At 39.0% G+C, this 19,808-nt stretch overlaps 1 protein-coding gene across 1 annotated transcript in view; it reads left to right on the top strand.

Moving 5' to 3' along the window:
• The first annotated feature begins 718 nt into the window (after positions 1-718).
• PIGK (phosphatidylinositol glycan anchor biosynthesis class K) overlaps positions 719-19,808 on the top strand; it is a 68,299-nt gene continuing 49,209 nt past the window's right edge. The window contains exons 1-9 of the mRNA XM_055724758.1: positions 719-848; positions 2,498-2,551; positions 4,788-4,879; positions 7,608-7,743; positions 9,007-9,118; positions 9,476-9,572; positions 9,914-10,031; positions 10,809-10,919; positions 15,668-15,840. Coding sequence (XP_055580733.1) covers positions 759-848; positions 2,498-2,551; positions 4,788-4,879; positions 7,608-7,743; positions 9,007-9,118; positions 9,476-9,572; positions 9,914-10,031; positions 10,809-10,919; positions 15,668-15,840 — 983 coding nt within the window. The 5' untranslated portion in view covers positions 719-758. The remainder of the gene's footprint in view (positions 849-2,497; positions 2,552-4,787; positions 4,880-7,607; positions 7,744-9,006; positions 9,119-9,475; positions 9,573-9,913; positions 10,032-10,808; positions 10,920-15,667; positions 15,841-19,808) is intronic.

Raw genomic sequence — 19,808 nt, forward strand, 5'->3', positions numbered from 1 at the left:
AGTAAAAGAATCATACAAAGAGGTTCAACAGATTGAAATAGAAACCTGAAGATTCATCGGCTGAGGGATGTATGTACCAAAGGCAAGGCTACAGCAAGGCATCTTGAAAAAAGATCTACTTCCAGATCCCTCTCTCCTCCCCACCAAAGACGGCCCCTCTCCCCAGTACTCTGCTTTGCTCCGAGACAGCTCTGCCTTGCAGCCACCAAAGCCTGAGGCCACCCTCATCCCACACCTCAGCATGCCCTGCCCTTGTGGTGACAAGGCCCAGTGATTTCAGCACGTTTTTGTGAAGCGGCTGGAACGGCTGTTGTTACACCCCCAGGGGCCTGCCAAACCGATGGTGAGATGCGAGGTCCCGTCATGGTGTTTTCTTATGCCAACCGGGCCCATCCGAGGGATGGACAAGGGCTGGGCAGGGCTGCATTGCACCTCACCACAGAGACACAACCAACAGAAATGTTCAGGGCAGTGGTGAGGTCTGCTAATGTTATTGCCTCAGCTCTTTAAAAATCGAATGTGAAGCAGGCTCTCCAGGGGCTGGCAAGCTCGAGAGAGCACTGGCAGGCGGCGAGGCGCCTGGCGTGGCTCAGCTCGGCAGCACCGCTCCCCTCAGCGCCGAGAAGCTTCTCGGAGGCGCGAACGCTGGGCGCGGGAAGCGCGCGGGGGCGGTGCCGGGCATGCGCAGCGGCCACGCCCCCCTTCCGGCAGCTCCGGCAGCTGCGGCGGCCGCGGCCCCGCGGAGCAGGCGGGGTAAGATGGCGGCCGCCGTGCCCGCCGTCCGCTGGCTCCGCGCCGCCGCCCTGCTCCTGGGGTGCTGCGGCGCAGCGCTCGCTAGCGGCATCCAGGTACGAAAGCTGGTGGGAGCGGCGGCGGGGAGAGAGGGCGGGCGGCGCTGAACCGCGCCACGCCGCAGGCTCTGTGCTGCTGGTTCCCCCCCATCTCCCCTCCGCAGGCAAAGCCCATTCCGCCGCCGCTCTCGGGGCCGCGCCGGTGGGGCTGCCCCGAGGCACTTGCGGTGCCCGGGGAGGAGCCGCGTTGGCTTCGGCGGGCGCGGCCCGCGAGCGGCTGTCCCGGGCGGGCAAGCGGCCGGTGCCCGGCGCCGCGCTGCCTCCCCCGGGCGGGCGGTGCCTGCCCTGCCCCGGCCCGGCCCGGCTCGCTGCGCGCTGCCCCGCGGGCGCCAGGCGCGGGCTGCGCGTCCCCCGCGCGGGCCCTGGGGCGGCACGTGCCCGCGGCGCGGCCGGAGGCTGGCCTGCTGACACCGCCTCGAGTTTGAAAAAAGCCCAGGCTCTTAGGGCGATTGCGGGTGCCTGAAACTCGGCTCCTCGTCGGCTGCGCAGTGCGGCTGTCAGTAGCCGGTGTTTCGTGTGCCGTGGCCGGGCACTGTGCGCACGGGCAGCCGCCGGTGCAAGGCCAGGGTGGTGCTGGGCGCTCGCCCGCGCTCCTGGGGCGTCGCTGCCCTGAGCTGCTCGCAGCTGTGAGGCGTGCAGGAGGAGGAGGAGGAGCTCACGATATTTTTTTAGGCGGGATAATTTAATATTTAAGTAATTACGCTTTTTTGCACAGTACCCACACTGCATCTGGAGTGTTGTTTGCCTTTGTATTCTGCTTTATTAACAAATGGTTATACTTGAAATAAACTACAAATAGGACAAAAAATAGCCAATATAAATATTTGTAGGGTCTTTGGATTACTAATTAAACTGCAAATTGTTACTTGAAGTACACCATGCTTTACATATATTTTAAGAAACACTTTTTCTGTTACTCTTTTTTTGTGTAAGACCACAAGCATCATCTGCCCAGTGCCCCTCAGAGTTAAGAGAGTCTGATTAAGAATCAGTAAGTCTGAATTCTTGTGCTGTGACAGAGTTGTTGCTTTACTTCTGGGAAGTCTTACCCTCTTTCTGTGTCCCGATTTATGCTATCTGTTAAAGACAAAGGGCCCGCTCCTTTACAAAGCACAGTGGGGACTATGAAGAACACATTATAGAGAAGGTTATTATAGTTATGGCTCCTGATTTTTGAAGGTAAATGTGCCCATCTTAGATTTAAAATGGGTTAAAATTGCAGGTTCACTTACCTGCTCTTGAAAAGATGAGAGGAACAATGAAAATAGAAAGTAATCCAAGCCCCTTTTCTTATTAAGGAGGAAACTGTAGGTTGATAAATCACTTTATCTTGTTCCTTGAGCGTACTTTGAAATAGGCAGGTGTGGGCTTTTTGTTTTTTGTTTTGACAAAGGTGCAAGTGACTAATAGGTTTTTTCCACTTTGTTATTTAGCAAGTTTCAGGGAAAGATCTGGAGTCGTTAACTGCATGAAATGTGCAAAACGGAATAAGAAAAACTACCTCTTGAAGCTTTTGTAAGGTTTATTCAGTGTTAAGGTGTGGTAAACATATACATTGAATACTGATTTGTGCAAACAACAAAAAGTACAAGCGGTCATTTCTTTCTTATTGCTGAAAAACATATAATATTGTCTCCATCTTTCAGGATCAAGCAGAACAATTCTTCAGAAGCGGACATACAAATAACTGGGCAGTTTTGGTAAGCATGGTCCAGGTTGTTCTCTTCCAATAAAGTTGGCAATTTTTCATCAAGAGCCATAATTGCAACAGTCACTCAGAATTCTGTTAATTTGAAAGAAGTGGAAAGATAAAGACTTGGAAATAAATATATTTGAAATGGTGCCTCCAGACCTATTACACTATAATAAAATCATCTTTTCAGTATGACTGCATTTCAGGCACTCAAAACATCTAGCTGCATGACAGGATTCATAAAACAAAAGTTCTGATGGCATTAAAACAATTAAATTACCATACTGCATATTGAACAAAAGTGTAGTTCTGATACCAGAGAAGTGTATTTCTTTGACCAGACAGGTACAGTTTATTTCTGATTTTTGTTCTTACTCAGTCGGTTAACTGGTGATTACAGGTTTAGAATAGAATAAATTTAGGCAACATAATGTTTCTATCAGCTGTTCTTATTTTTTTTTTCTCTGCCACGAATCTTTTATTACCTTTGAATCATCCTGCACAATTGGTTCTTAATCACAATTCAGGTCTTATGAATAATTTGTCTCAGAACACTATTGTAAGTGCTCAGCAGCTGTTTGTTTTACACCTACAAAAATTGAGCAACATAAAAGGAAAGATAATAGTAATTAGTTGAATTAGGAGGAATAATTTCTATATTCTACAGTGTGGAAACTTGAAACTATTAAAATACCAAGTACTACTTCAATGCTATTAACAAAAAGGTGCTTTTATTAGTACCCATAAAACACACCAAGAAGATGGAAAAGTAGGTCCAGGGACCTGTGCTTTCTGTCCTCAACAGATTCTTTGCTGGTTATATTTTTTCAGTAGTTCATGATTAATCGTTTTAACAATTGCTGCTAATTTTTAATGCCAGTAAAATAAGGAGCATTTTTCTGCTATTAGGCACCTCAAGCCTGGGATCGTACTGCAATCCCACCTCATACAGTACTTTGAATTAATACACTGCAGTGTGAATAGCTATATTTAGAGCATAGATGCATTTTTTCACCGTGCTGTAAGGGAGGTAATGGAGGAAAGGGGCAGATGATAATACTTTGAAATGTCACAGCTAGATTGGCCACGGTTCGTTTTCAGAGCTTTAAATCTTGCTGAAGAGTGAATGTTCTCATGGAGCGATTCCCGCAGGCTTTTTTGGAATTCCTAACTGATGGAATGATCAAGACACAAGGGGATCATTTCAGGATGAATTTTTGTTATTGCTTAATCTACTACTAATTTCTTTTTATGAAAAGGCTAGAGAGAAAGACGTTACATAGCGTAACTTAAAGATGTTTGTATTTTCATTAGAACTGTACGTTTAAAGCTGAACAAGTAAAAAAACTGTCTTAAATGCTTGTTCCGGCTTCTCTACTTTTGTGGTTTTAAAGTAACTTCTAAAATGCTTCTTCCTTTGTTTGAGAGACATGTAAAAGCAAAGGAAATTTGTCTCCAAAGGAGAATTGCTGTCCTTGGTGTGGAACAAACAAAACAGCAAACTGAAATTGAACTCAGGACAATGATAAGATGCTGCAGTAAGGAGCTACAGCACATTGCCTCTGAAGGTTTTTGAAATCTCATTGGTTTGAGGCTTTTGAGGTTGGATGAAATAGTATCTGACCTAGGCAATACTTTTAAGTACAAGAGTGGCTGATTCCCCAGCCCTTCACCTGTTAGAACAGTAGAACCTGAACTCCTTTGAGATTTTTGAGAATTTGCATTCAGGTTTTGGTTAGAGCTCACTTAGCTGCTTTATTGTATTTGATTCCTCAAATGCAAATGTCCTCAGTGTATTTTCCCATGTGTGTGACTTCTGCATGAATTCGCTTATGCCGTTGTGCAAGGATGCTCCCAGAATGGGTTTGCTATTGTGAGAACTCTTTCTTTGATTTTTCCTCCATTTGATGTGGGGAAAGCAAATGAAAAAAATTATATTATCCACTTACTATTGCTGAATTATTCCCTGAAGTGCCGCTTTCTGTAGTTAGTTGGGGTTTATGATAAATTTTTCATGAGTCACTATATTAAGATTTTTTAAAAAAACTTTATTTCATTTATATTTGTTGCTTTGGTGCAACAAAGATTTATATAGCTTATGTCATGTTTCTTGGTGTTGCTATGTTTTTTCTGATTTGTTACTAGTTTGTTGATACTCCTTTAATCACGGTCTTCTGATGCAATGTGCCAGGCCAATTTGTATCTTTTACTCTATTTAATATGCTTTTTTTTCCCCCCCCAAGGTGTGTACATCTCGATTCTGGTTTAATTACCGTCATGTGGCAAATACGCTTTCAGTATACAGAAGTGTCAAGAGACTGGGCATTCCTGATAGGTGAGGGAATACTGGTGAAAACAGTTCCTTGGAGATGTGCTATTGAAGTGTTCTTGCTGTTTGAAGCAATATAAAAATAAATTTCTCTTCTCAGTTTAACTGGGTAAAAGTAAAAAGGAAGGATGTTATCACATCAGTATGTTGAAAAGTGCAGCACTAGTGTTGAAAAGGAAAAGCAACAAGTTAGATGATAAAACTTCCAGTTGGAATAGGCTAATTAGAATCAAAACATGAGGCGCTATCTGCCCACTAACATGTGCCATTTAGTAAATCAGTGAAAGCATAATGTGAAAATTGTTGAATGTATTCAGCAATGACTATACTACTCTGAGATATGGCTTCTGCTGTATTCCTCTCAGTGTGGAGATGTTAGTGACTGTAACTGTAGTAAAATGTAAGACTTCCACATCTGCAACTACATGGACAGTCTCTAAAGGCCCTGAACAAAGCAGCTCCTACACACTGAGAGTAGCCTTGAAAAATCCATTTTGCCTGATGTTCTTTGAGAAATCAGAAGCTTTGTCCGTACAAATTGTGCTTCTCTATAGCAACAGCGCAAAATAGTTGTTATGTTTTAACTATGGTTAAAATAGTATCCCTTCTTTGGCAACAGGATTAGGAAGGTGATTAAACTGTTCAGCAGTGTCTTTTGGTTGTGGTCTTCCTGGAAGTTGTAGGGGTATTGGCACAGTTCCATCCAGCGGTTGGATGCATTGGAGTGCAATTTACTTGTAACAACTGTGGAAGTGAATTTCAGGCACCAAGATCCATTGAACAGCAGGCTATATGTATCCATAGCCTTCTATGGGAATCCTGGTGGTCCTGCTTTTTAATGTTAGTTTCTCCAGCATGTCTGGTTAAAGAAACATGGCCCGCTTCATCATTGCCAAGCGCATGTTCTGCCCGATTAAATTTGTATGGCAATTTTTTGTCCAAGTCCAGAACCATAGTATTGAGTCCCCAATCAGCTTCCACTCAACTGTGAATGCAAAGGCAGTATAATCCTGTTCCCTATGTTTATTTGTAAAAAGAAGAGAGTGAGTGATTTCTTGGTTGTTTAAAGGGGGTGTTGAAACCCAATTTTTGGAAGCGTGTGAGGGGCTATAAATCTAAGGGAATGTACTGCTTAAGCACTGTGGGGCTGAAAGCTGCAGAAATATGGCAGGGTTTTTGCACATCTCATTCAGAAGCATCTGTCTTGTCTCCTGTATGGCCTTTGAAGCATAGGCGCCCTAGGCACTACCTTAGAAATTCTTTCACTAGTTCTGCCCTTACCAGAGAACTTATATCTTCTCTGCATCCATCTGTCATCACTATTAAGGTCAAAATAGGTGACACTTTTAGAAATACTGCAAAAACTGCAGCATGGCTGGAGATTTCTGTTGTTCAGTAGCCTAATTCATTTCTTATCCATACCCAAGAGTTTGGAAATGAATCTCAAAAAGCCAGCAATGTTTTAGGCTGAGGTAAAGAGTAAGATGTTGGAGAAGACCTAGAGAGAGCACGTATTTTTTCCTGTTTGCAGCAATTTTTCTTGGATTTGAGTGTTTCTCTCTTTCCTCCTCTACCTGTTTTTCTTTCTTTGCTGTAAAACTTCATTCGAAATATTGATGACTTAAAAAAAATAATCCACCAAACCAACCTAAAAATCATATCTTAAAAATGAACAGAATCATTTAGGTTGGAAAGGACCTTTAAGGTAGAGTCCAACCATTGACCTCACACTGCCAAGTCCGCCTATGCCTAAGCGCCATATCCACGTGTTTTTAAATTCCTTTTTAAATAGCAGTACAGTTTAATTTATAACTCTGTGCCTGGGTCTCTTGAGTTAGCAGCATTCTTTACAGGATATGGAGCTTTCCTTTTGTAGCATTGTTTGGAAGAACACAAAGATCACAGTCAAGGAGAAACTGTGTCTAAGACAGGGTTATCCAAGGAAAGAACTAACTTCACTTTGTTCCAGACATCTCTGGCACATTCTTCCTAGTGCTTACAGTCTCTAGTGACTACTTGTTATTCTATATTTTGACCCAAACCTGACCGTGGCAGGTGAAATACAGATCTTCGGCTGCATGCAAGTTGGAACAGCTTTATAATGTGCTGGCATTTTTTTCTTGGTACTATAAAATGCTGGGTGTTGTGGGTTTTTTTTTTTTTTTTGCTTGGTACTATGAAAAAGACAATGTCTGGTGTCAACCCACTTGTGTTCTTCATGAAAATTCCATTAACATGTATTCATACAGTAGTGTATCAGATGTGTAATGGTTTAAAAAATGTTCAGGAGCTCCTCAAATTTAATTAAAAATTGTCATAATGTTTTTAATTTATCTGTCTGACAACGTGCAAACAGGCTGGAATTTCTTCTGTGGAGCTGCATGAAATGATTTAGTGCCCCATAAAAATCTCCAGGTGTTTTATGAAGAGGTCTGCCAGCCTATGTCCAGGCAAGCCTGTATGCTCAAGTCAACTACTATCATGCTCATCTTTGGCCTCACTTAATCCTGTAGATAAATAACAGCTAGCTGCATTTCTGTGTGTGGTATCTTTGTAATAGTGAGGATGTACATAAGGAAATAGGGTATAACCAAGCAAAGTTTCACTTACAATTCCAGGAATTTTCTTAATGTTAGAAGCTATTGTTGTAATTGTGGGATGTGTTGTTTGGGATTCTGTTTGACTGTTATGTGAAAGTAGAATGGCTGAAATGTTTTTGTCTTACTTTTCATAGTCACATTGTCCTGATGCTGGCGGATGATATGGCATGTAATCCCAGAAATCCCAAACCAGCTACTGTGTTTAGTCATAAGAACATGGAGCTGAATGTCTATGGAGATGATGTGGAAGTGGATTACAGAAGCTACGAGGTGACTGGCACTTTAATGAAATTACCGTGTCTTTGTTTTTAGTGTTCATTTAAAGATCTATGCAACATCTGTGAAGTTGTGGTTTTGGGCTGGGCTTTTGTTATCAACTGATAGGTTTAAAACATACACCCTTTCTCTCCCTTGATACTTGGTTTTGTATTTGAAGTTTACTATAACAAAAATATGTTGTGTGTTGGCTATTTTATATAATGGCATTTCCACGGTTAAAAGAATATATGGAACTCCTTGTATGTCTTAGGAATACAGACATATTACTGAAATTTCTCTTCTTTGGACATGGCTGTTCAGTGTCTCATCTTCCAAACATTTAACACCATTGTGAAAAGTTTGGCATTTAACTGAAATGTTTATTAGGAAGACCTACTTAAATTTCTAACCTTAAACGTATGCTTTTATCAAAACAAAACAAAAGCCATAACCTAATCATTACTGAAATTACTATATAGAAATCTGTATCACCTTTTCATTTTTGTGTAGTATTCCTTCAAAAAGACAGGGTCTTTACCAGTTGGTCTTAAATTGGGCATCAATTGCATGTTTTAATAGTGCTATATAATCATTAATAAAAGTTTATAGGAGCATATTTAAGTATATGGAAAATGTTTTATTTCTCTGAATCTTTGCATAAAGAAGTGAAGATACAACACTGAAATAGAGGAACATTCCTTTTATCACGTTTTTTCCTGAGTATGGATTTGTTGTTAATGTTTGAGCTGTGTACATGTGCATGAAGAGGAAGTGGTGTTTCATAGGATGTTTTACAGTTACCATCCAGATGGGTCTTACCTGATTACTCAGACTTACGTAACCAAAATTGATCTTGTTTTTCCTTTCCTGAGTTGCAAAGGAAATTTAAACTTTTATTTTTCCATGGTAACACACACTAATGTTGGAGCATTTTGTGAGTACGTGAGCAGCTTTGTCAGAATAAAGCTATACACTGACAGGTTTTCAGATCAATGACAATGTGTTTAGAAATTGTAACGGTAGTAGACTTACTGGCTTTAATAAAGCAACAGGGTGATGTTAATGGAATAAAGTAAAAGGTAGCATGCGATCGTGAACCTGCACTAAAACCTTAAGCAGAAAATGTCCGTTTGTGCAGTTTATACCTTGTAATATTACATCTGGTTAGATACACCACGTATTTTAGTGTTCCATTATTTAATGTATGTAACCCAGACTGTAGTTGTTAATCACTGTTTTTCTCTTTAGAAAACTACTTTATGTTTCTGTTCTTAGGTTACTGTTGAAAATTTCTTGCGTGTGTTAACAGGAAGAATCCCACCAAGCACACCGCGATCTAAACGTCTTCTTTCTGATGACAGAAGCAATATTCTGATATATATGACGGGTAATTACAGGTTTCTGTGTACAATTTACTGATGTTTGTAGTTCAGTGGGGTGGGCCTGTTTGAAAGCATGATCCCATCAGGAGTCCAAACAAACAAAAAGATCAACAAAAGGAATTAATATTTTTTTTTCAGCATGTCATACTAATTAAGAAAAAACCTGTAAGGCAGTACTTAGCAAGTATAGTTTCTGTTTTAAATTATGTACATGTACTGTTCTTACTGTACTAATATTTTGTTTTGCTGGAGTCTGTTTGGAGAAAGAGAATTGTGTTTGCCTTTTTTTAGCAAAATGGTCAACTGGGCTAAATATCTTTCTTTAATCTACATGCTTGCCTAACTTGTGATTTTTCTGTCAGGCCATGGTGGAAATGGTTTCCTAAAATTTCAAGATTCTGAAGAAATAACAAATGTAGAACTTGCTGATGCCTTTGAACAAATGTGGCAGAAAAGAAGGTAAGAAAAAAAGCATTATTTTGAGATTAAATGCTGTATTTCTCAAGCTTACCTGAAGCCTTACTGGTAGGTCTTGCTTACCTTCAGCAGTGATACTGTCTGTTGTCCATAAAATTGTGTACAAGTTTGCATTCAGAAGTAAGAGGTTTAGGTTTTTTCAGCTTCCTGCAGTTACAGCTGCTCAAATATATTGCTTTGACTAAACTTGCATCTTACAATCAATCAGGGTGAAAGCTTCTGTTCCTTAGGTTCCTGGCAGCTGTCCTGGTAACTAAAAAAACATGTATGTGTATATGTTGGTTAAAGAGAGACGGTTAAGTAGGCTGTTTTATTTCTTTCAGGTACAATGAATTGTTGTTTATTATTGATACTTGTCAAGGAGCATCCATGTATGAACGATTTTATTCACCTAATATAATGGCCTTGGCTAGCAGCCAAGTAGGAGAGGATTCTTTATCAGTAAGTAGATTTCTGTGATCCTGAAGACAGTTTTCAGAATGCCAGAGTTAAAAGCACAGGTTCTATTGACTTTTAGCTAAAAATTTCCCTTCTGATTGCTGAATGTGTAAGGTATTTAGTTACAAAGTATGGTTTTGACAAAACCTGTAAGTGTACTTTTCTGGATTGTTTTTGCGCGCTGTCCCAAAGAACCAGGCTAATGATGGATTTCTGTGCTTGCTGGCCAAAATATACATTGCTTAGGATAGGAAGAAATTTTATGGGAAGACTGCTTAGAGATATGTGTGGTGAATACTGAATCTAGGACTTCTTACACTTGATACACCAAAAAAAAAAAAACCCCACTAGCTTTTACCTGCTGTAATTATATCCCAGCTGAATTACAGAAGGAGTGATAGGAGAGAGATCCTAGCCAGATCAAAACCAGCAGGTCAGGATTACTTGAACCTGTGCAGTACTGTAAGATAAGCTGTCTCTCCCAGCCCTGTTTTTCAAGCCCTAAAAAGCCCAGGGCAGCCCACAAATCTGTACTGGAGTGGTAAGAAGGAGGAGTTCCTTCTGGCAAACATAATTACCAGGATATAGTCTAGAAAAATGAAGATACTGAATTATTCAGCTTGTCAACAGTATGTTTCTTCATGGCTGGTTATTTTCTTTGCATAGTTTGCCTAAGAACAAAACCCCATTATGCTTAAGTTTTGTAACATTCTATTCCCTTTCCTAAATACTGAGTTCTGTCCTGCAAATGCCCAATAACTGCTGTGTGTTGTTTTTAAGCATCAACCTGATCTTGGGATTGGAGTTCATCTTATGGACAGATACACATTCTATGTGCTAGAGTTCTTGGAAGAAATTCATCCAGCCAGTCAGACAAATATGAATGACCTAGTAAGTAGAATACTCAGCATTCATGAATATGCTAATGACTTAACAGTTTGAAAACTAATTTATTTTGTCTGTAGGGTTCTCCAAATGCTTTTTGTTCTCCTGCGGTTTCTTTTGGAAGCAGCTTTGGGGGGAAGGGTCTTTTTGCCATTATTAAATTTGTCATAGTGTAACGCTTCAAGGATTGTCCTCAGTGTGAAAGTGGTTTGCTGGCTACAGAAAAAATTAATCAAAATTAGCCAGATTTTTTTTTAATTCATTGAAAAATGGATAAAGTACTCATTAAACGTTGCATTTCAATAGAATGAAATATTTGTATGTGAAAAATTATAGGAAGTTTCTAAAATCAGCTTCATGGATAACAGCTGCTTTGCAGATATGGAAAGGCAGCTATTGATACTGTGTTGCAAAGGTGATTAAACAGTTAAAATTCTAGCCATGCACTCGCAAATGCCTGCAGAGAGTAATTTCTCTGTATATCTGCATAGATTGCAGAGCAAGATATGTCCGAATCCATCAGTGTTTGGTGTTAATTATATCTTAGGTAAATATTAATTGTAGCTTTCAGGTATGAGACAGGAGAAAAAACCCCACAAACCAACCGTATAACCTATGACAAAATTTATGAAAATGCCTCTGTAACTGTTAGATGTATACACTGGTGACATGACATTAAAAATAACCATATTTTATTTACTCTGTTAACCCTTTATACCTGTCCCAGTACTAGTTTCATTGTAGTAATACATTATGCTTTGGTGCCTTGTAGCTGTAAATCCTGACATGCTGTGTCAGTGGTCTAAGAGCCACCACTTACAAAACACATTGTCTTTGATTCATTTCTGTAAAAGGAGCAGCTGCTCAAAAGTTTTATGCCACCCTCTGTCTACAGAGGATGGTGTTAGCCTGGCTGCTAGATGTGTAGTAGCATTCCCTCTTAACAGCCCACACTTGACAGATTTTATGTTGATACAGAATTGATTCAGTGACTAAGATTCAAGATTCTTCTGCTACCATGAGAATGAAATTCTGTCCTTTAATACCTTCTGATCATGGGATACAGATAACTTTAAAACAGCACTTAAGAGCTCTATTCTGTACATCAGAAAATGAATACATGTTTAAAAAGAAGTCATAAAAAATAAACAGTAGTTTCTACTGTATAAGACACCATCTGGGAAGTGGTATAACTGGTCTAGCCAGCTAGATCCTAATCCAATTGTTGTGGAAAGTGTAGAAAACTTGTTAGCTGGCTAGGTGCTTTACCTTTTGAGCTCTTTGGAGAAGGTATCTAAACACTCCTTTGCGTTTTTTTTTTTTGCTTATGTGCCAAATACTCAGGAGGATCCGTGGGAAGTTCTCATACTGGTAAATTCCTTACATCATATAAGTCATTTTGTTGTGCATCCATCTGCTTATTGTTGCTCTGGGAAGGGAATGGACTCAAATATATCATGATTTGTGATGGTCACGTACTGACTCATAATATGCACATACTTCAGCAAATGTGACCACTTGATCTTGAGTTGGTGCTTTTCAGGGCCTCATCTAAGAGTTCCAAAATGATGTATGGTTAGTCCATGGTAAGGTTATAAGCCCATTTATTTGCCAACAGTTACAGGGGATACTTTGGCACTGGAAAGGCACTGTTTTGTGCTGGTTTAAGAACAAAGACCTACTGCTTGTCCAAGTCCAATATTTGTAAAATTAATGCTTTCCAAACTCAAGATAACATATTAAGTGGCTCACTAACTAGCTTTAAAATTATTAGGTAATCTTTGGGTTTCTTTTTTAATTTATCTTCTGATGCGTCAGATGTCTGCTCTTTTGGAAGTACTCTGTATTTTTTACACTGCTTCTATCCCATCACCTCTGTACTATTCTCCAATCACTCTTAAAACAGCTTCTTTTCACATGCACCTAAGATTTGGATATTGCATTCCTGCAAAGAATGAGACATCTTTTTTTCATAATCCACTCCACCTACTCCCCAAGTGCTCCATCTGTGTTGCTAAGGGATAGCATAAAGCTGTGCAAATGTCTGACTTCCAGTCTGATCACAATTCCAAAAAAGTAAAGACTAAATTGAAACGTTGAATTGAATTTGAACTTTTTAAATAAGATTCAAATAGATTTTTAAATGAGATATCATTTGTCATAAAATAGCTAAAAATGTTATTACAAAAGTTGAAAAAAGTTCCCATTTTGGGGAACTGTTTACCTTTATTTAAATAGTATATTATTGTAAACAAATTTTGAAAAATCAGCACATGAACAAATGTGTTTCATTTAGCCAGCATTTGCCTTTTTTTGCCAAAAGACCTCAGGTATTGGTGTTAGTGTGCTGTGGTGTTATTGCTTTGTAGTCCTTCCTTTCTTACACTGGTACTGGATAGGTAGATTTTTAATACTGAGGTCTTCTAAGTGCCATTGCGCACTTCTGTCCAAGATTCATGGTAACATCTTATGGTAGTAAATTGTTGTGGGACAGGTTAGAAATAACTGGGTGCAGTATCAATTTCCCACTTCTAGTGCTGATGCAGTTGTTTTGGGACATTCGTGCTCTCCTGGAAGCTTGGAAGAGACTTAACTGTATAACTGCAGCATAGGTTTATGTACCAAATAGCAGGATTAAAATAAATACTTAGCTATTACAGCTTACTTCAGAGAGTTAGTTTTTATGTTTGTGCCCTTAGTTGGAGTAGAGTTGAAGAAAATTGATTGCATTTTGGTGAAACTGAAACTTAAGCACTGACAAGTGGCTTTGTATGGGAAGCATGATGCTGATGAGTCTAATTCGTTTTCACTTCACAGGGAGGATAACAGAAAGATTTGTTATGCCCCTATCATTTCTTTAGCAGCTGTGTGATACTCTTGCCAACAAGGAAGTTGGGAATCATTAAAAAGAGCTCCGTGGTTCTGTGTGCTTGTGTGCTTCAGTTAAGGTAAAGGTGAAAGTGAGCTGAACCAGCAGCTTAATGCTATATGCTTAGACAAAAAAGACAAACATGAAAGGGAAACTGTAATGGAGCAGAAGGGAGGAACGGGGAGATAGAGTCTGTCCTCTAAGAAGAAAAGCCAGGGAAACTTTTTGAATGTAGGGTTCTGTTGTCCTAAGAGAAGGAGCCACACAACCCATGCATTTCATGTCAAGACGGAGCACAGAATTTCTGCTTGGAAGTGTGGACTGAAACTTGCAGATTTTGTTAGTCGTAATCTGGGATAATTGAGGTTGCATCTGCTTGGAGCTAGTTAGGACCAAACCACAGGTCCTAAGAATGCAGCCTTCTAAGAGCTGACCCATGATGTGATTAGGTATATGAGCTCTAGATCCAGTGACTGATGGATCTGCTTGTGAAAATCACTTGGACAATTTAAGATTAAGGAAGATAAGCACCCATGTGGAGAGCTTCCTTCGTAGTCTTATGTATTAATCTGTTCTGTTAAATGTTCTATGTTGCTGCAATATACCCGGACTTGCGTAACCTACGCTGTTACGAAGTGGTCTGTGGCTGCCTGTGAGACAGTTGAATGAACAGCAACATTTGCTTACGGAACTGTCCCGAGCACTGTAGAGCTAGCTGCACTATGTTGCAGGGTTGTGTGTCTAGCTGCTGTGTTTAGTAGGGTTGAGTATTGGGTTCTGAAGTGCCTTCTAATGATCAAGACATGAACTCACTTTTCAGGCTCATCAAGGAGGCTAGAGAGGATGAGGCCTTGGGCTGCATTTCGTGGCACTTTAAGCTATGTAGCATTATTAATAAAAATACAGACAAATTATTATTTATTATATTACATTGTGTCATACAAGATCCCTTGAAATAAGGAATCTCTTCATATGGGAAGTTAATTAGAGACTTCTGTGGCAAGTGTGGTAGGACTTGTGCAAAATAGCATTGTGTCCAAAATGCATTGGTTTTGCCTTGAGTATCTGCTGGTTACAGGACAATATTGTTATTTAATAGGCATGCTGTCTTGTCAGATACTTTAAATGCTACAACGAATTTGTCACTGTTACATTGTCTTATTCTCTGCAAATGTACCTTTATACAGAATTGAGTCAGTTGAAAACAGTTTGTTAGTATTGTTGCAGGCATTGCAGTGTATGCTGGACATAGGGGATCCGATATGTACACAAAATACATGGATAAAATAAATAATACAGTATATAGCTAATTTTTAGGTTTTACAGGATGTCTCTGTGAACTTAATGTACATAAAACACCTTTGATATTTGAAGATCCTAATTCTGCATTGATTTGCAGGCTATAAACTGGAAATAAGGCTAAGATGTTTTTCTTTTTGATCAAAATGTTAGTTCTTGCGTTCTTGTGAAGCCTTTAATATTACCTGTTTATCAAGGCTTGTTTAATCTTTAATGCCTCCCTTTGGTAAATACGAAGAATTTATACCCACTTCTGCTTTTTGGAAGGTTATAGCAGCATTGCTGCATCTATATTCAGAAATACATTTGTGCATTTAATCAGATGTAACTGATGGTTGGTTTTCACAGAAGCATTTCTGAACTCAAATGGCATAATTGTGAAATAAAGGTTTTCTGAAAAGCATAATTAAGATGTTTATGCCTTTTAATGTTTTGTTCAATCATTTGTTTCAGCTGTGGAGCTTGTACTGAATTTAATGCAAGTTCTGCGTGGTATTTAGTTTTATAGTGATTTCATTCTGGAAGGTGTATGTAGGGACTGTTGATGGATGTGGGACAGGATATGATTATCCATCTTGGTTTCTAGTTTCAGGTCTGTCCAAAAAGTTTGTGCGTTTCCACGCCTGGGCACCGAACTGATCTGTTTCAGCGAGACCCTCAAAATGTTCTGATAACAGACTTCTTTGGCAGTGTGAGGAAGGTGGAAATTACGACAGAGACAATTTCTTTGGACCGTGACTTAGCTGGTTTTGAAAGCAAGTAAGTAGTCATTATTTAGACTTGATTTGTATAGCTCTGTGCCACAGAAACAAAATAGTCCATAACTGTCAAGGAAAGAAGAAATCTGATTTCCTGTAATTTTTTACAGAGAATCAGGGAGTTAGTTAGCAGGGACCTGCTACTGTGTTTAAAGTTGGGGTTTGTCAGCTGAAAACTTTGTTTAAATATGCTCACCCCTTTATTCAGGCTTGTAAACAAATGCTGCTAAAGACCAAGGTGTGGATGTCAACAACAACAAAAAAATTAGTCTAAAATTTACTTTCTTACTTAACATTTCTTCTTTAATGTGCAGAAACATTTTGTTACTGTAAATTCCTGCTTGTAATAGTTTACTCCCTCGGATAAGCTTAGAGTATAAGCCATCAGTTAGTTGTTTCATAACAACTAGCCTTTTAATAAATGCTTTGTTTCTGTTCTGTGAATTCTCTGGCTTTTGACATTTAACTGTCCGGAGAATTTCTGTTGCTGAGATGCAGCGATTCATTTGAGTAAAATTGCTGGTGCAGGTTCATCAATAGAAGTTGTAACAGTTTCCATTACTTTGTGGTTGAAGAAAGAATTACAAACTTCTTTATATTTTTGGTATTCTGTTGCCACCTATTGGGAACATGTAAAGGAAGATGTGCTTGTTCTGTAGAATTTATTTGTCATTGTACTTCCATTTCTGTTGCATCTTTTATGTTTCGTGATACTGTCCTCTGGCGGGGGGATGGAAGATTGAAATAGTCTGCTATACCAGGGATGAAATATTTTTCAATCCATACATTTATTGAAATTATTGTCTACCTTGTTTCCTGTTGCTAAAACCAAAGAACAAGTTAGTGGATAGCAGTTTTATTAATTTTAAAAATAACAGTAACTCTGGTTCTCATAATTATCCTACATGGTTTAGTGTATTTCATGTATTTTATTTTCATACTGTATTTTTATCTGCATCGTGCACATTAGTACTAACCATATATAGCTTAAGCTAATTTTGTGAATCCTTAGTTTAGAACAGTATTTAGTGACACTAAATGTGTTTTTTCTCTGAAGAATAAAAAAAGCCTTTGGCAAATAACAGATGTTTTACCAGTCAAAAACTATGATGAAAACTGACCTATGTGGGATTTAATTTGTGGATGATAAAAAGGAGAACTAGACTTCGGATGACTTCACTGTTCTGAAACAGGAAATGACCGGTTGGGATTTTTAGCTTTTATTTTTGAGTTACTTTGGTGTCAATCCGATATATGAAGGTTTTTTAGATATCTGACACCCTACTGAATTTGACACATGGAAGCAGTGTTGAGAAACGGGCATTCGTGCACAGAGAGGAGTATTATCCTGGTGAAATGTTCTGATATTTAATGAAAGCTGTATTGCATTATAACGGCAATTCCCGTTAAGTCTGTGAAATTGGAAGGGATGGGAACATGCTGGTTTAATAGCTAAATCCAATTCTTCTTTAGCTTGAGAGAGTTTGAGAATGTGTATGCCTAGGAACAGAAGGACACAGCAGCAGCTTATGGAGCACTGCCTCGTGTCTGTAAACATGTGTGATCGTTTTCAAATGGTCTTGTGTAAAAAGAGTAAGTTACTCATTGCACTATATTCAGATACAATTTTCCAACAAAGTACTTCATTTCTCAGTTCTTTGTTAGCACTTTGGAAGAGTTTATAGAGAATGTGTTCTTAATGGAGAAGAAGTATGGACTTTGTAAGAGTGCTGGAAAATTGTAGCATAGCAGTATGGATAGTGATGTGGAGTGCTTAATAAATTCCTTAAACAGAATTCTGAAGTCAGTACCTCTTGCTATGACAGATCTGTTTCACTACAACAAATTTAAGGATTATAGCTTGAAGCAAATTTATTAATTAAAAATGTTAACGATTTTTAAAAATGCAGTTTTGGAGGGTCTGCTCTGCAAGAACTCGTTACTCTGATTTTATTTAAAGAATATTATAAATGTTACACACGTCTTTTCTGAGGGTGTTAAGAAGTCAGAACACTTCACAAATTATGTGGTTTTTGAATAGATACTACCCAAATTGTTCCATATTAATGTAAGAATGACCCTTGAATGAAAGCATGTAAGTGCGTATTGTTAACCTGCTCAGTTAAACCATTCTGTGCCTTTTGGCAGTGTGACGGCCGTTGACACCCCAGATTGCACTCCATGTAAAACTGCTAGGGAAGATGGGCTAGCACAGCCTGGTTTATTTTTTTTGGCATCATTGGGAGAGATCTAAACCAAGCTGCTTATTTGTGACTAATTTGTCAGGATTTTTAATAATTTCTATTTTTGTTCATGCCTAATACTGTTTTAAAAGCCTTTGTGAAGAGGAAAAAACTCATGTAGAATTGTACTTGTGCCTCCTAAGGGCTCGCAAGAAGTGTTTACCAGGAAGTATCTGATAGATCACAAGTATATACCACTGATACAAATTTTGATGTATGATATTGGTCACTGAGTGTGGAGATCTTTTTTTATTCTGACAAAATCTGTGCAGAATCTTAAGTCTTTTCCTTTTTTTCTGTATTATCTTCCAGTTACTTTCTTTTCCTAAAAGCTAATACGCAGAGGTTTTATTGGTTTAATATTTGATATGGTCTCTTGGCTTCATTCCTTTATCAATCATTTTTTCTTTGTTTTATTCTTCCTTCAGTGTTGACTTGATCCCTTTTTTTCCCCCCTTTTACATACTGCTGGCAGTAGAATGCTTCAGAATCATGTTACGGAGCATAACCAGAAAATGAAATACAGACCTCAACTCTTGCGATGCAGTCTTAAGTAGCCCACATTAGATCTGATTTGTTTGTTTTAAAGTTACAGGTGTCATATGTGCAGATAGGGGCATTAAAAAACAGATTAACGAGGCAATAAGCCACCGAATACACAGATAATGGGTAAAGAAGATGCTATCATATGAGATGTGAACAAATGTTGGGATCTGAACATGTATTGGGATAGTACTGCTGCTGGCAGACTGTTAAAGTTTTCATCTAACCCACTGCTGTGACTTTGCCAAATCTTTTCAATAGAAGTTTGTTCTTTTGTTACACAATTGCTTAGCAATTACTTTATAATATGGATCCACTCCCAAGCTCAGCATGAGCTGTAGCTGTGCCACCAGATCAGAACTGGCAGTTTCACGTTGAGCACAAGCCATGCTTGATGAGTGAGGCCTTTGAAGTTACCTTTGGCTTGGGCTGAGACTCCTGCAAACAACAACTACTAATTAACCAAAAGAAAAGGTTTTCTTTCTATCCACATAGTGGTAGGTGAATAATTGTGAGTAAAAGGCTTAAAAAATAAAAAGAATCCTCTGCTGTTTCCTGTCTTCATAGCAGTTTCAATCTAAGCTATATTCACTTCAGAGGGCTCATTCTGAAGCTACTGCAGCTGTGACTGGCTTTGTAGCTGCCAATTTTAGCAGAAAATCTGACAGTCTAGGGGTTCTGGGGCATCACCTGATTATATTTTGTCTAAATCCCAGTGCAACAGCAAAAAGTACAGATTCAGGAGTAGAAGAAATCGTGCATCTTTGGAGAAGGAGCCTTGCACATCTAACAAATGAGGAGTGTGTCTCTTAAAGTTGGATTCTAACTCTACAGCCAGTTGAAACACTCTCTCCTTTTCAGCTCCTTTCATGAGAGAAAGATGTGTGTCAGCAGAAAGGGTTGGTAAAAATGGAGATGAATATTTCTCTTGAGGGTAGTAAGAAGTGAATTAAAGACAATGTCATATAAAACCATCCTAGTTTCATTGCTTTTGAGAGTTGGGCTTCATATTTCGTACTTCTGTTAAGAATTGTAGTACTACTGGCAGTGACCGTTTTCCTAAAAATAAATAAATTGGCCACTTGTGTTAGGAAGGATGTTTGTGTAACAGTGTAATTGTAATTGATTCGTTATGTTAATAGCTAATATTCTCTCAATCTTTCTGTGTTAGTGTCTCTTTTCC

Source organism: Falco cherrug, chromosome 12 (genome assembly GCF_023634085.1).
Source record: "Falco cherrug isolate bFalChe1 chromosome 12, bFalChe1.pri, whole genome shotgun sequence".
NCBI lineage: Eukaryota > Metazoa > Chordata > Aves > Falconiformes > Falconidae > Falco > Falco cherrug.